This window comes from Taeniopygia guttata, chromosome 4A (assembly GCF_048771995.1).
Source record: "Taeniopygia guttata chromosome 4A, bTaeGut7.mat, whole genome shotgun sequence".
In the NCBI taxonomy this organism is placed as follows: Eukaryota; Metazoa; Chordata; class Aves; order Passeriformes; family Estrildidae; genus Taeniopygia; species Taeniopygia guttata.
Genome location: NC_133029.1, coordinates 11,650,074 through 11,667,291, shown reverse-complemented (window position 1 = coordinate 11,667,291; position 17,218 = coordinate 11,650,074). Strand labels below are relative to the sequence as shown.

The 17,218-nt window shown below is 40.6% G+C and overlaps 1 protein-coding gene across 3 annotated transcripts in view; it reads left to right on the top strand.

The window, feature by feature from the left end:
- The window catches only part of CHRDL1 (chordin like 1), a 37,813-nt gene that overhangs the window by 11,229 nt on the left and 9,366 nt on the right, over window positions 1-17,218 (top strand). For 2 of the 3 annotated variants that reach the window (XM_072929159.1, XM_030272651.4), the window contains exons 5-8: window positions 12,268-12,413; window positions 13,163-13,256; window positions 15,301-15,368; window positions 16,052-16,226. In XM_072929159.1, coding sequence (XP_072785260.1) covers window positions 12,268-12,413; window positions 13,163-13,256; window positions 15,301-15,368; window positions 16,052-16,226 — 483 coding nt within the window. The remainder of the gene's footprint in view (window positions 1-12,267; window positions 12,414-13,162; window positions 13,257-15,300; window positions 15,369-16,051; window positions 16,227-17,218) is intronic. The other variant, XM_030272652.4, reaches the window with a different exon arrangement.

The following is a 17,218-nucleotide window of genomic DNA, read 5'->3' as shown; positions in this document are numbered from 1 at the left end:
AATATTTGGTGCTCTGTCTTCACTGGTAATTGTTCATGCCTGATCTGAATAGGTATCTCCAGCATTCTTGCAGATCTTGTGCCGACTTTCCATTCCTATGTGTCCTATGACTTTCGTGCAACATCCCATGATATGCAGGAAATTCACTTCTCTGGTTTTCCTGGTTATTTTTTAATGGAACGTGTGAGAGCTCTGGCCATTGGCCATCCATGTGAATTTCTCTCATAAATGCTTGTTATATTCTGTCACATATGTTTCCCCTCCATTTCTCGAGCTGCTTTACAGAAATGAGTAAGATTAGTCAGAGTGACCTGGGGCTCTTCTCTTGCCCCTTTACAGGCCTTGTAGAGTGTAACTGCACAAATCACTGTCTCCTTATTTAATGAAGCAGAGGTAATGCCAGGAGGCAGCATCTTTCATTGGACATTGAGCTTCTCAGCTACCTAAGAGAAGGAGCTGTTGAAAGGATTCCTTTGAGAAAAGTTGGCACTGCTTTCCCCCTGGAATTAATGTCTTCTGCATCCATAGTGACACTGGACTCACTGACACAAAGAGATGCAGTGTTTGTATTCTGTCTCCCTGGCACCAGACATCATGAGTCTTAAGTAGTTTTCAGACATATGTTATGAAGCATCTTCTACTTCCATCAGTGGTTCTCCAGATTCTACCACAGATTCCCTGCTAACCTTTCTTTTTTTAAACCTATTCTTTCTAGCATTGGCAAAATCCAGACCTTGTTTCTTATACAGATCTAGATATGCCTTGCTTTTGCAGCTCTGAAAAGTATTTTACCATTTGAACTGTATTCTTCTTATCATCACACATATGTAACCAAAAACCTAGGGTCACATGAACTGAGACTCTTTTTACCCATTAGTGAGACTCAAAGGACATCACATGCCTCTGAGCTTGATCTCCTTCCTTCCACCTCAGGATGCTCCAGACATCATCAGAGGAGAGGTGATTTGTAGTTAGGGAGAGAATTCACCATCATTCTCAGCTCTGGATCAGCTCTTGACTTAGAGTGGACTTCAGAGCTTCTGCCTCCTGTCATGAAAATAAACTTCATGTAGAAGTTCTTTGAGCTTTTAACTGTGGCTGTCTTTTATGGTACTTCTATGGACAGTGCCTTTAAAGCTGGAATGTTTATTGTAGATTGTATAATTTCTACATTCAACAATTATAAATCAAAGTATTTAGAGTCTAGTTAAAGATCAAATATGTAAACCTAAGAATAGCTTACATCAGAAGGAAAAATTCACAATTGCAGGATTCAGAAAGGGTTTCCACATTCCACTTGCTGGTTTGATTTCTCAGCAGATAAGGCTGCATGCTGATGTATGAATCAGTCCATCTGGCTCCAGTGTTTTCTAAGCTTGCTGCCCTGACTAAACACACTGCCTTCCAAGAACATTCAGTATTAGTAACATGCTCAAGTTGAAGCTCCTTAAGTGCTATTGTTTTTCTTTATCAAATTCAAACCACTTTTCTGATGTACTTTTGTTCCTCTTTAGACACAGAAATGCCAGGTGTCACCTATATACAGATGTACCAGATGAGGCATCTCACAACAGTGGGCTGAGAACATCACCTAAAAATAAGTGAGGCTCTGTCTGCATGGTAGACTGCAGCATGGCTCAGTAATACCTGAATCTTTGAACTAGCTATTTTAGATCCTGGGACAGTGCAGAACTCACTGCACTGCAAAACTTGCTGAAGGAGCAGGAAAAATGTGCCTGCCGTGAGCTCAGTGCTACCTTCAGCCAGTAACTGAGCTAGTCCAGGTGACAGCCTGCACTCTGCAGTGTAGGTAAAGACTCAGCATTGCAAGGTGCAGGGCATGTACAGCATCTGACAGCCACTTTATAAGTAAATACAAACATGTGTGTAATGCAGCACATCTTGCACTGAATATTGCAACCAAAATCTTCAGCCCTGCCTGTTGGAATGCTCTGGTGGAGTGATTTTTCCCTTGCAGAATGCACATACTTTAAACCACTTGGTGAAGAGGCTTTTGGTTCTACCCAGCTCACATATCCAGAACTCCCAGGCTCTCAGTTCTAGTCTCCTCACCCTTTCATTCAGGAATATTTTTGGGATGGAGGAAGGATACTGTGCCCAGCTCTTCCATTCTCTATGCAATCTTCTTGCTACCACCTACCCTTCTCACATCAGCAAGTGAGAGTCCTAACAATGGGTAGCTGTCATATAGTTAAAATTAATTATTTATTTGGAAGTAAACTTGGTTTAGAAATACAATGGTATAGGCATTCCAGGGAGACGTCTAATTTTTTCTTATTGATATGTACTTAGATAATTTGATTTGGTTTGTGATTTGCCTTTGTCACTATCTTCACAAGAAATGTTTGCTATCACAGCCAGATTGAGGTTATTCCTTGTTTCCATTCTGCTTTTTTGATCATAAAAATTTTTTAAAAATTTATCTGTATATCAGCATCCAAAATGTATGTGAAAAAATACATATATTCCCACATGGATGACAGAACTTCAATTCTTTGGACTGACATGATAAGATAGGATAAGCTGCTCAGAATTTTTCCAAGATAACTTCCAAGACCTTCAAAGAGACTTCAGAGAGGATTCAGAATGCATCAAAGCTTCATTTAATTTGTTTCTCTGGTGGTAGAGTGATTGGTGGATTTATATAATATTTTAACTTGAGTGCAGGATTTAAACTAGAGCAACCTAGAAAGTGTTTTATGAGCCCTTCAGAGTTGCTGGGCAATTGATAGGCAATTTTTTATGCAACTATAAAAGAAAACACAGGAAATTAAGCTGCAGAAAATATATTAAAATGATGTGAAGAGCTTGACTTCAGCCCTAGAAAGCTAAAACACAAGCAACAGCCTTTCGAATGTTTAAACTGAAACTATGTCTTTGCCTTGAATCTGGATGGAAGTTCATAGTGTCTAGATAAGGTGCTGCTAGTTCCTTCAAGCAATGAATTTCATACACTTTCTACAGTCTGACCATATTAAAGACTAGCTGTGGTGATTAACTCCAAATTACCCTGGAGTTTTTGGAGCTTAACCTGGTCCTTAAAGTTATTTTAATGTAAAGCATTTTGTGACTCAATATCGTTGACACCTGCACCTCCAAGAGGCACATATGGATTTTATTTAGAGCTGGTGTTTGCAGTTTTGGGATAGTGAACAACTTTTCCATCCACATTTGTTATCAGCCTCTACCACTACTTTAAAGACAACATCATTGCACAGTTTTGGTTGTTCTTTAAAGGAACCTTAACACGTCATTTTAATTTGTAATATTACAAATTTACAAAACAGATTTGTAATCATTCGGATTGTGATGCATGACTGAGGGAAAAGGCCAAATGCACATGGACTGAAGCTTGATCCACTTTCTACTGTAGTCAACAGATTTCTATTAACTTTGATAATTTTTGGACTCGGTCTTCTATGAGAACAGATGCAGTTACTGACTATGATATAGTCCTTCTCTCTAGAAATTCTAAGGAATATGGTAGAAATATGAGACAGAAGATGAAAGAGGAAACTGCCTTTTTCCTGTGCCACACAAAGTAGGTGTTTGGGCCAGGTTCCAAACCTATTTAGTTCAATGGACTTCAGATCAGACCTTGAGGTGACACATTCATGTAGAGTGGAAACAAAAGCAGAGGGAAGAAATTAGGCAAAAGAATTTTTAGTAGGAAAGAAATCCATTTGGTCTCCTATGCTACAATTCCCCAAGGACCTCCAGCCACAAAAATTGTTTAAAATAATCCTAGCTGACCCCTAGAAGCTAACCCTGCACTGAAACAGGTTTTCTCTGTCTGAAATTCCTGTATTTTCATGAGATGATCAATCAGGACTTAGTTCTGGTGATGAAGTAGCTCTAGAATATTTGTGTTTTACCCTACTTGATCTGACAGCGATAAAAACGTTTTTACCACTGTAAAATGTCTTCTTTCAGCAGTTGGTGGTTTTGACCTTGAAACAGTCAATTTGCAATAGCAGTTTATTCCCCCATGTGCTGTTGGCTTTCTGGGCTCAGTTTAGATATCCAGCCCTGAAGCTGCCCTAGGAGCAAGTCTGGAATACGTAGAACTGACTTAAAGGTGCTGACAGGTTTCCTGCCTTTCTGAGGCAAAGTATGCAAGAAGCTTTTACAGACCCTGAGGAAAGTTTGATAGATAAGAAAATTTCTGAGGAAAATGGAGCATGTTTTATCCCAGGTCACCATGAAGCTTATGCTCCATGGTGTCCCTCACTGCCTGTAAGACAGAGATTCCCCATCTACTCTCTTTTTTTCAGCACCTCTGCATCTGGCCCCTCTCACCAAGTAGCCCCAGCGCAGGACCTCATACCTAAATGCCAAAATATGGCCATGGAACATTTCCTGCACTGAAGGTCTTTTTGGGGATGTGAACCAAAGTGGCAGAATTTTTGTGCAATCCATGCTCCCAGCTATCTGCTTCTTTGCACTGGTCTTTCTGGTGCAAATGGGTCAGCAAGCTTTAATTTGATTTCTGAGTACAGGGCAAACCTGCTGTTCTTACTGTACCTTAGTTTCACTGGAACTGCAGGAAAATAGGCAAGTGCTCTGTGTTATATAAAGTACTATTTCTGCATGAAATACACTGCATAAACACAGAAGAATATAATTTATGTGATCTTTTTTCCATATACACATAAGGCTCTTTTTAAAGATTATTTCAAAAATACAGTTTGGTTTGCACACATAGCATCAAGGTTAGTTCAATCAACAGAGTTCTTCAGGATTTATTCTACATAACTATGATGAAAATCTCACTGGCAAGCTGCATAATTTCTGCAGGATGCTTCCCTCACCTCTTTTAAGTCTTAGGCTGCTCTGTTTTGAATTTGTAAGGATCAGATTATAAACACATATTTATTCCTCCATTCCAAATACCGAATAGCTGTTTCTTATATACAATAGCCATCTTCTATTGTCTTGTATGTAGGAGAGGGAACAACCTAACATAGAGTATTTGTGCCTGGAGGCAGCCTTCTTTATCTTTTACTTGGAATGTTACTAACACTTAGATTCCTCCAGGACTGGGAAGAGCTTTGGCTGAAGAATTCAAAGGACTCATTACCATTTTTTCAGAGCTCTGATTCCTTAGGTGAAAGAAGGCTAGTTCAGACATTGTTAATCTGAGCAGCTCAACAAATGTCCACATCTTTACATGCTTATCTTGCTGTCAAAGTGGCTGTTCCAGCAACCAGAAGAGGCACATAGCATTTTAAAAGCTGGAGAGAGGAGTTTAGCCCTGGTTCCCTCACGAAGTGCTTTGGTTTACTCTGTGTTTTCCTCTTGTACATCAGGGTGGCAGAGGATCCAAACATGCTTTAACTGTCTGCAATCAAAAGTAACTAGAAAAGTAAATTCATAGAATCATAGAATGGTTTGGGTTAGAAGGAACTTTAAAGATCTTCCAGGCCCCTGCCATAGGCAGGGACACCTTCCACTTGACCAGATTGCACAAAGATCTGTTCAGCCTGACCCGGAACAGTCCCAGGGATGGGGCAGCCACAGCTTCTCTGGGCAACCTGTGCCAGGTCTTTATCACCCCTACAGTAATTGATTTCTTTCTAATATCTAATCTAAGCCAACTTTATTTCAGTTTGAATCCATTTGCCATTCTGCACATGAGTAAGTTACCTCATTACTGTCATTGCAGACTACTTCAGTATTTTGGGGCCTCCTGGAATTAATCTTTTGCAGCGGAGCATGAAGCCTATTCTGTGAGCCTCTAACAGTGCTATGGAAACCACTAAGAGACTTAGTACACAAAAATCATCCCTATATCTTTCTGTGAGAACATTACCCTACAGAATAGTTTGTTTCTAGGGAAAAGACCCAGACTCTATGAAAGAGGAGAATTAACTATTTTTTTTAACAAAGAGACCCTAGGGGTATGTGCAACTCCTACTTGAGCCAAGAGTCTTCCAAGAGCATATATCAGATAACGAAAATACTGCCCACTTGTGTTGGGCAGTGTGTGTACCTGAGCTGATTCAGGTTTCACAGAATTTTCAATATGCAAAGTAGGAAGAGGTACTTTGATACTCGAGTCCTGTTCCCCTCTGGCATTAGAAATGCTTGTGGTCAGCATATTTCCAATAATTGTGTTTTATTTCATGATTGCTCTTTATGTGTGGCTTCTGAATGGGTAACCTATAATTCTTAAGCAAATTTTAAGTTACAAGGACAGTAATGCAGCCTTGCATGATGCTGTTAGAACTTGAGGAGTTCAGAAAGCAGCATGTGAGATCACTGGCCAGCTGGTGTCCAAGGACAGTTTCCTGCACCAGGATACAGCCCAGAGAGCTCCAGAGTCCCTGTTGAAACTAAACTGACACTTCAGTTGTGTACATTAAGTAGCAGAACTCACTGGGACTAGGAAATGTGCAGAAGAGATGTCAGTGCAAACAGTTGTCCTGGAGTTACAGCAGAATCCAATTGCTTCCCTACTGAATATGGTTCCAAAACAATCCTCAGTCTCTTGGTCTGTACATGCTTATGCTCTGTGTTGATTCAGAAAACATGTTTCATAAAATCCTCTCTGTATTCAAATTTATAATCTATCATCTGTCTGCTTTAAAAAAAACCAAACAACAGACTATGTGCAAAACAGTTCCCAGTATGGTAAGTTTCTTAAGGCACTAGACCTTGTGATTAATTTCATATTGTCTAGCACTAGATTGTTTTCATAAGGGTGGTTAATAAAATAGACAAACTGTAAAAGCCAAGCCAGGCTGGACACCCAGCCTTTCTGCTGGACACTAAAAGCGTATCTTTTTCATTAAATGACACTAGGTGATACTGAATGTTGCAGTTTAAAAATAGTTTCTAAATCAGCAAGCCAAGAGTCTGTAGGATTTTAAAAAATGTTCTTTGCCAGATGTTCTGATACTAAAATAAGCAATAGTGAGAGTGTTAAGTACTAACACAAACGAACAGAATATTGTAGGAGAAAGCACCTCCTAGAGATGCAATAAAGCCCCAGAGACCCTTGCTGAGGCGCTGTGCGGGTCCCAGCAGACCCTGCTGAGGGTGTTGAGCTTTGCTTGTGCCTTCATGGGCCGATGAGTCTCCACGTCAGGAGGACACTCACCTCAGCCTGTCACTGACCGCAGGCCAGGACAGCACAGGGACTGTCAGCAAGGCCAGGTGTCTCCTTGTCCCCAGTGGCAAGGAGTGCCCAAGAGCAGCTGATGCTTTTGTCTTTCAGATGCCACATCATAAACACTTTACTGATTATCATGCCTGTACATGCCTGTACTGATTCTACGGTGGTTTTCCCATTTTGTTGGGTAGTGTCCTAAATTGTTCATTAGTAATTATACCTGTACCTCTTGTCTTTATCCAGAAGGATCCAAGTTCAGCACTTAATTGATTGCAGTAAGGCCTGGATCCTAAAGCCATTCCTCAAATAAGTCATCTCCTATTTCCCAAAAGGTTAGATTGCTCATAGCTGGTTGCTGCTTTTCACTCTGCACATAAATGCTTTTGCAGAAACTACCAATGTTTTAAACATCAGGAACTGCCCATGGAATTTGTCTAAGCTATTCAAGGGATTAGTAACAAATAACTGATGCTCTTCTGCTTTATATCCAAGTAAGGGTAAAGCATCTCAGGACCAAGTTTTTATAACAATCCAGGAAGGAATAGAATTGTAAACATAAAAAGCTGAAAGATTATGTTTCCAAAACTGACTGTGATCCATGTGATACAGAATCTGTTTTCCCCAGAAGACTGGAAAGTTGGGTATGTGTACATTTTTTACTCTCCCTTCAAACCTTGGCCTTTGGACACATCAAGTTTGGGTAGACCATCAGGAACCCAGACAGGCTTCCATGAAAAAATAAGTGATTGGAGCAGATTCCACCGAATCAGAAAAGTTCCATAAGATTTCTGTGGTTTATGAAAGTCATATCTAACACTGTTTTGTCAGGCTGTCAGGAAAGCATTGGTGCTGCAGTTCCCACTGAGGTAGCATCCCTTCATGGCAAAACTTTTGCCATATTGTTTCTTTGCATGCTCTGTCAAATGTACCACAGTTCATGAAATCTGTGAACTATACCTGTATGCACTTCTAGTTCATAGTTGACTTTCACACCAAGTTGTACTACAGGTCTTAGTTGATACAAATTCTTTGTACAGATCAACAGTTCCTCACAGTACAATCTCAAAAAAGCAGCATTCAAGCACATATGTTGGCTGAATCCTGAAGGAAATACTTTCTATTGCTTCATCAAGCCTGGAATTTACCTTGTGAGTATGGGACATCAGTGAAAAACAGCCCAGGTAGACAAAAGAAGCTGGACAGAATCCCATGTTTGGATGAGAGGAATGTTTGGGTTTAAGGATTTAGGCATAGCCACTGTAGTTTCTAGTTACTTTTTAAAAAAGAATTGTTTTGAAAATAATCGGGTTTTGATACAGTTGTATTCTGTTGTCTGTTTGTAAAATCTGAAGGATTTCTTCAGCCAGATTTAACCTCTGAAGTTACTTACAGGATAAATTGAAATTCATATCAGGTCATGTGAAGCCCAGGTTGTAGATCTTGGCTCCTGCCATTACCTCATGCTAATGGTGGTGATAAATCACTGCTATCCATATTGCAGACTCATGGGCTTATCTTGATCACGCTAAAATTGTAGGCAAATATAAGTATGGCCTCTCAACTTCTGTACAGGAGTCTGAGCCCTTACAGAATAAATGCCAACCACAGAAACAGAGACATTTCCTTTACAATGGATGCTATAACATCTTTACCCTATACATTGTATGTTGCTTCCACTGACATGCTAAGAATGCCAGGGAAAACCCTTAGATTGAACTCAGTTAATTAAAAGGATTCACACAGATGGTTTGCCTGGTACTTCACAGAGGCAGCTAATTAAAGCAATGTTAGTCAGCACCATTAAAATGACAGATAAAGCTTTGGGAACAGTCCTGATTAGGAAGCAAGGTTTACAAATAGAGCTTTGAGCAATGCAGTATATTTGCAGTTAATTAATCTGATTCTAACCAGTCTTTTCTAAGGCACAGAATAATGTATGCTGATATCAGTATTAATGACAAAATTTTTCAAAGCTCAAATGTGGCACTTATTAAAACAATCCACAATGACTCTAATTTCACATTCAACAGGAGAATATGATATCATGGGGGAGTCTGAACTCCTCCAATTAGCCTTCATTTAAAAAGCATTAGAAAAGAAACCAAGTCCAAGTTGAAGACAATCAGTCACACACCAGCAAAGTTAGACAGACACTGCACCAGACAGAAATTATATTTGGACAGAGAAAATAAACAAATCTTCCTTGCAGCTCCAGGCAAATGCTGTGTTTGGAGAGGATCAGTTGTGCTCTTCAATATGCCATCTCCAATAAATGACTGTATATGTTTTTTTGCAATAACAAGTAATGTGGTCTTGATCTGAAAACTTCTTTCAGACCTACTCTGTGAGGTGGGTGTCAGTCTCATCACCCAGGTAACAAGTGACAGGATGAGAGGAAATGGCCTCAAGTTGCACCAGGGCAGGTTTATGTTGGGTATGTTTAGAATGTTTTGACAGACAGGATTATGAAGCATTGGAACAGACTGCCCAGGGAAGTGCTGGCATCCTCATCCCTGGAAGTGTTCAAAAAACATGAGGACATGGTTTAGTGGTGAACATGGTGATGTTGAAAGTTGGACTTGATGATCTTAATGGTCCTTTCCAGCCTTAAAGATCCTGTGATTCTCTGGCTTAAAACAGCCATAGAATTTAATCCCAAGTTCAGACAGGCAGAGGTACATGTGTTTTGGCTACATGCTATGATTTAGCTGTCACAGGTCAACCTCTGTGATTGATTAAAAGAAACATAGATGAAAACAACTACCTAGTGCAACTTTCTCTGCCATCATTTTCCAAGCAATAAAAATTGCACTGTTCCCCTTCCTTATTTAGAAGCCACAGTTTAAGGGCATTTGGTAATTTCCTACAGAACTGAGTGATATGGCATATACCAAGACAAATCTGCAGTAAAATTTACTCTCTTCATCCAGCACTCTGAAGAGTCATGGTGAGTCATTCAGGTGTTGGTCTTAGCAAATGTCAGAGCACAAGCCACACACTGCTTTGGACAGGCATCCCTCATGGGCACAGCAATGTCCAGCAGAGGATGTGTGAACAGGGCCTTGTCTCCAGCCAAGGACCATCTGTGTTATCCTTTCATTTCTCCTTCAATTTTAATTTCTTTCTAGTCTTCTGCTCTTCCACTTGCTCAAGGGGCAACTAAAGGTTTGTCAGTCTTCCATCCTGCTTTCCATAAGATGATTCAGAAAACCCAAGAAAGAGATTTTAAGTTTTGGGAGGTATCGCAGTCCTGAAAAGTGCCTCTTTATCCATGTTTTCCAATATTTGTGCCTAAATAGTAGCTGAATTTATCAATTGAATCTTTTGCTGATGACTTTCAAAGGATTTCTTAACTAGAGCATACATCTTGCCATTCCAGACTGTGCATTACTAGCAAACCATACAGCAAGTGCCAAAAGCAATGCATTTCTGTGCCAAACACAGATGTTGTCAGGGCTCTGTACTCTTTATAAGATTTTGAAAAGGTGTCATTTGACACTTTTGATTACATTGAAATAATGATGCATCCAGTGCTTTAACTGTGAAAGTGCAAATACCAAATGTGTCAGGCAATGAAATATCAGGCAAGGAACCCTGACTAGCTGACTTCTGCCAGTCTCCTACAAAATGGACATTGCTGACCCCATATATTTTCAAATACTGTAGACCATGTATGTTCCACAGACAGATTTGACATTTACCATTTAAAGTATTATATTTGATGGACCAATGTAATTAGTATATGCTTGTATGGAAAATTAAATGACTGTGTTTAATGGCAGTAAGTACCAGCAGAAAACTGCTTTTCACTTGAGCTCACAGCTGAAAAATGTACATTCTGTGGTGTCATGGTTTCACAGAAAAATATCTCCAGGTTTAGCTGATAGGTAATGAAAGGGACTATAGGAAAACCTGAATATTCAGGTCAGGTTTCTTTTACGTGAAAGCCCAAACACACTGATTGAAATTTCAGCTGCATTCCTTGAAATTTGCTGTGATTTGGGCTCCAGAGAACAAACACTCCATTGTTACTTCCACAGAGCCCTTGTTTGAAATATCTTTTCCCATGCTGAGATGCTAAATTCATGTGAATATAAATATGTAGTGCCAGGTTCATTGCCCAAGCAGTATCAAGTAACTTACATTTCATGGTTAAAGTGTACTCTCTTTGCACAGTTTATCAACTGCTAATAGCTAAACAATCCAGGGGATGTTTTAGCATAAGGTATGGACAGCTTTACGTCTTAGAAAAACATTTAACCCATGTGGTGCAGAACTCAATGTGATCCTGAGTTGAAGCAGGAGGTCTCAGAGTTGAATTGAGGCTGCCATATCGTGCACTTTGTCATACACACCAAATTCTGCAAAGTTCCCTCATCTGCACATCTGACATTAAAATGCATGTCAGAGAAAAATCAACTTTCGGTTAGCTTTTGGCATCTGCCTTTGACAAGTTTTGCCTGTTTTGAAAACAGCAGCAGCAATGAATTGTGAAAGCCACTAGGAACACTTTGTACATAGCTCTCTCTTAGCAGTCCCATCATCATTACTGTTGTTCCTCTACCAAAATGTTCGTGCCTGTGGTTGGCAGAGAATCATCCATGCCCTGCGGCAGAACTTGCTGACCTGCAGTTAAGTTCTCTCTGGGCTATAATACTGGAAATCATTAAAAAAACCCCTATATCAGTACCCAGTGCTACGAAGGGGGAAGCCAGCCCTGCTAGAACAGTGGTGGGATTCTGTGTGCATGCAGCACCTACTGCTTTTTAGATTAAAGCATGAAAGAGCCATGTACATGTAACAAGTAGGCACATAACCACACCCCTGTGTCCTAATACCAGATGCTGCAGAACAAGGGAAAACACTGCAGCCTGAGACAGGGCCATTAGTGCTGGCATTGCAGTTGGTCATAGGCATACTAGAAATATCTGGGACAACCACCTCAAAGTGTGATTTACCAAAGTTCAGCAAGATAGTAACATATCACTTGTGCTTTGCAGCATTACAAAACTTGTCCTTCCATAATAGAGAAATGAGGGAGAAGGGAAGTTTTTGCTCGCCTGTATTTATGTATTTATGACATGAATTTTCAAGAATATTTGCATGAAATGTTCCTTTCCCCTTGCTTCCAGAAGACTCCCTTTTCTCAGTAAGCAGCAAAATCACCGGGAAATCCTGTGAATACAATGGCACCACCTACCACCATGGAGAAATGTTTGTGGCTGAGGGGCTTTTCCAAAACAGGCAAGCAAACCAGTGTGCCCAGTGCAGCTGCTCAGTAAGTAACATGATTTGACAGATCTCTGCTCTGTCTATGCTCCAGTTCTCCTTTTTAGAAGATGTGACACTGAAATATAAGCAATGCATAGCAAAGGCTGGGAATTGAGAATTAATGCTGAAACTCATGAGAGTGCTCAGAGCTGGTGAGAGTGTGGAGTACCTGGTAAATAAATGCCAGATGACCTCTTAAACACAGTGCACAATGCATACCCTGCATTTGCTGTGACTGAGCTTACAGTGCAGAGGCAGCAGGTAAAATATTGCTGCTTGGCATATATAGAATATTTCCCTCCAGCCTAACTGTAAAATATAGCACTGACTGATTTCATTTAGACTGAGATGATAAGTAAAGAGCCCCAAGGCTGGGAGTGGACAGCTCTGAGCTGGCACTGGGCCACAGAGCCATTCCTGAGATGTCACAATTCAAATCCAGTATATTTGAGCAGTCACCCAATGACTCTTCAGAGCCAGTGTCTGAACCAGAACATCTCAATCCAAGCATCTCTTCAGTATCAACTACTGTCAGCTCTCTACTTCCTCTCATAAAATCATCATCATATTCTTCATTAACTAATAATTTCATAAGCCAAGTACTGAACAGACTGTTCTAATCTAATATTCTGCTTCTGCATAGAGTGGCATTTATGTAAACACAGATTTAAGCATGTCCATAAAAAAAAAAAAAAAAGAATATACAGTACCAGACAATTGACAACTCCTAAATTCCCTTTTGTGTTTTACTGGCAGGAAGGAAATGTGTACTGTGGATTGAAGACTTGTCCCAAGTTAACTTGCTCTTTCCCAGTTTCTGTTCCGGAGTCCTGCTGTCCAGTTTGCAGAGGTATGTTGACGCCCAGTCACAGAAGGACAGGCTCTGAATTTTCTCCTTCCCTTTTCAGAGCCTTGTCTGTGCACCAGCACTGTCACTGAGGACATTGTCTGCAAGTTTCCCATGTAATTACAATCCATTGCATGTTGGGAAATTACTCTGTGAGTGCCAGCAAAGTAACATTGCTACCTTTGTTTTCCGAAATTGAAGCAAGGTGAGAATGCTCTGATGATAAAGTTGCATCCCCCTAATGCATGAAGGCTTCAAATGATGTATTGAAGTAGCTGCCATTACTCTGGGTAGATAAGCTTTGTCATAAAAGATGAGCTTCGAGCTGACACATTAGCAGACCTACTCAAGTTGTGCAAGACACGAGAATTTCAATTCAGAGGCAAGGGTAATTACTCCAATTTAAATTAATTGTCAGAAAATATTCAGGTGACTTCAGTATTTTACTAACAATGGCATTTTAGATCTTGCACCCACAGGACACTTGATTCTAGGGTCCTTCCAAGCCTCTCTGAATGTCTAAACCTAACTGTCTAAAAGCCCGAAGTGTCTGAGAATTTCTAAATGTATTTTATCTCACCATTAGTATTATGGCACTTGAACCACCACTTCCAGGGTATCTAAGCATCTGTGGCCTCTTCTCAAAGATGCAGATAAGCACCTAAAGGTACCTGTACTTTTCAGAAGTGCCACTCATAATATCGGTGATGCCAGGATGCTTTGAAAATCTCTCCTGCTTGCACCTGTGCTGCTGCATTCTTTTGATATTCTGCTTATTTGAACTCAGTACTATTGCGTGGTAAAAATAAGGAGTATTATCTAGTTGGTTGTATAATTTTCCCTATGGTGCAAGAGATGTGAAACACAAACCAGCATAGTCCCACAGCCCCTGACCTGAGGAGTTGGTTGAGTGCACAAACTGAACCAAAAGCTCTGAGCAGTGGAGGGCTGAGCCACAGAAGGTACTTGAGAGTGCATCAGTGCTAATAAAGCAGCAGGATGCAGAGAGAGCCCTGTGCAATTTGAAGGAATGAGGTCCTGCACAGAAGCTGTGTCATCCTGTCAGTGCAGCAGGGTGACAAAGCTGCTTACTCTGGGGACCATGCAGTGGTAATTCATTTGTATGTGGCACCATGGAGGACCTGAGCTGATCTCTTGGGAGGGCAGTGCTCTGTGTGAACAGACAGATCACCTCAGACAGAACAAGGGTGAGGATCTCTCTGCAGTGTTCCTTTTCATGGAGATTGTTCCTCATTGTTTGCTGCTTTTCCACGTTACTCCACAGTATCTTTACAAATCTTGGAACTTTTTGCCCGGCAAAAATGTTCATCTCTAACAAGCAAAGTGATCTCTAACAAGCAAAGTGATAATTCTGTTCCCAGGAAGAAACACAGTGATACACTGTTTTAAATGTAATACATAGACAGCTAATGAAAGTAAATCCTTGTTAATTGTCTGATGTCAGTTACCAGGTAATTATTTGAGTTGTATCGGAAACCAGTTACAAAAATCAGTCTGACTTTCAAAGTACAACATATCAAACATAGCTATGCAGTAAACCAGCCTTACACTGGAGGAATCAGTCACATCAGGCACAGCCACTAATGAGAAACTGGTTATTATCCATATGAGAGGTGAGATTACATCACATTATGCACTAGAGGCAACCCACTGTTCAGTGATCCAGGGCTTTTTAATGTATTCTCCTCTTATTTAAAAATGTTTAAATGATCATTTACCTCATAATCTACCTTGTCCTTTTCAATATGGAAGAAGGTGTTTTATCTCACCTCTGTTTTCTATTAAATGCAAACAAAATATTTGCAAAGATCTATCACAGCTCATGGGGCGGAAAGAGTGAGTCCGTTTCTGCTCCCTGCATGGCCGAGTATATTAGTATCAAAATGTGCTGATTTTCATATTCATTCCTCTGCTACTGACTAGACACTAATACAGCTGTAAAGCCAGGTGAGACTTTTCCCCTCTGTATCTCCCAAAAGGTTGCACAGTTACTCCTCTAATGGATACTGTTCTGTTTCATGTACAGGAGATGGAGAACTATCATGGGAACATTCTGATGGAGACATATTCCGGCAGCCAGCCAACAGGGAAGCTGTAAGTGAGACCTACAGTTTAAAGACATACTTTCTTGCTGTGCAGTACATTGGGAAAAAAGAGAAAAGGATGATAATGGGTATGAATATCTACTGCCTCATTCTGAGTTCTGTGAATCTAGCCCAAAACAGGTTTCTTTCACTCAGCCTGAATTCATGAATAATGCTGAATTAGAGCAAGAGCTCCTGAACTCTCTGGATCTGGTTTTTTTTCTGTATATGCTCTATAAGAATAAAATTTACAGTAAATTGCTCTTGAATAATAATTGCAAGTACTTGCTTCCCAGTTCACATACACACATATATATTTACTATAGAGATTCAATGTCTTTGGTGGTAAAAGTATCCATTAACAACTTACTGCTCAAGAGATTATTTTTGTAGCAGCGTTTGGAGAGAAACTGAAGCACTTTTAAGCAGTAAGTGCACCACTTAAATACATGAACCAGCAGAACTTTGGGTGAGTGGGAAGAATCATGTCTATAAAATAAGGGCTGTAATATGAAACCTTCAGGTTCATGGGCATTTTGGAAAATGATTCTCTGAAAAGAAGCAGTGTTTTTAGAAAACATGCTATGCACTACTACACCTACTTTTAATGCAGCAGTACTCGTTCCCTCCTTGTACCTCCTGTTCATTGGAATGAGACATTTACTCGGCTGCTCTCTTTCTGCCTGCAAACAGAGACACTCCTACCATCGTTCCCATCACGAGCTGTCACCCAGCTCTGCCAGGCAGGCAGTCAGCGTGCCGCGATTTCCCAGTGCCAGGAGTAACCGTGGAGCACTCCCGGATCCCCAGCAGGCCTCGGGAACAATCGTACAAATCGTCATCAACAACAAGCACAGGCACGGACGAGGTAAAGACAAGCACTTCTTCCAGTATTGCTCTGGGTCAGGAATCAGTCACCTAGAGCTCAAAAAGACCTCTCCAAATATACAGCAGAATCTTGAAAATTCGCACTTGGTATTGAGAACTCTGATGTAAATCAGGGAGGCAAAAGCAATAAGCTACTGAAGATATGAAATTCCTTTTTGACTGAGATCAACCCTGCCTACACATACAATATTGCATTTCACTCTGCAAAAGCAGTGTTGCTCTCTGAGTTACTTTGTGGGGTTGTACCCCGTAATTCTGAGGGCTCATGTGGCAGTCCTACCAGGGGAGTGAATGCTTTGTGCCACAAAGGGCACCACAATGCCTTTAGATTCACTAACTTGTTCGCACCGTGACTTGTCCTGGAGGAAAGTCTTTGTGGCTATTTTCTTTACACTCTCCTATTTTGTAACTTTTATAGCTGCAAACAGCTTATATTTCAACTGCCCTGCAAATCTCAGACCAGAAAGCTTTGCCACAGTATCAGGAGGTTTTCTGCCTCTGAGACTTGGCAAACTATTCTCATGAAAGACAGTCTCATGTCTTCCCCCACCTTAAACAAGTTTTCTGAGACAGTGGGACACAAGGGATGATCTCCCTCCCCTGTGACCCACACAAGAGGCAGAGTAGGCAATTAGCCTGTACTGGATGCCTGGGCTGTAGAGAGGCAAATTTAACCAATGTAATGATTCTCACTGTAAAGAATCTTTTGGTGCTTTCTGCTAATAGAATATAGGACATGCTGTGTTTTGGGGACAGTAGAATTTTAAGCCCATGTGGCAAACCATATTCAAGTCATATTCCTCATGCATACAGGAAGAACAAAATTAAAGGGAAAATATCAGTTCACCAGTTAGTGGGACAGCAGATTTTGTACAGTAGAAAGAATGGGATGTTCAGTTCCCATAGGGGGTGTACCTCTGTGAACTGAGGTTTGCAGGAACGGGCCTAGGAAGCTATAAAAGAAATAGCTGT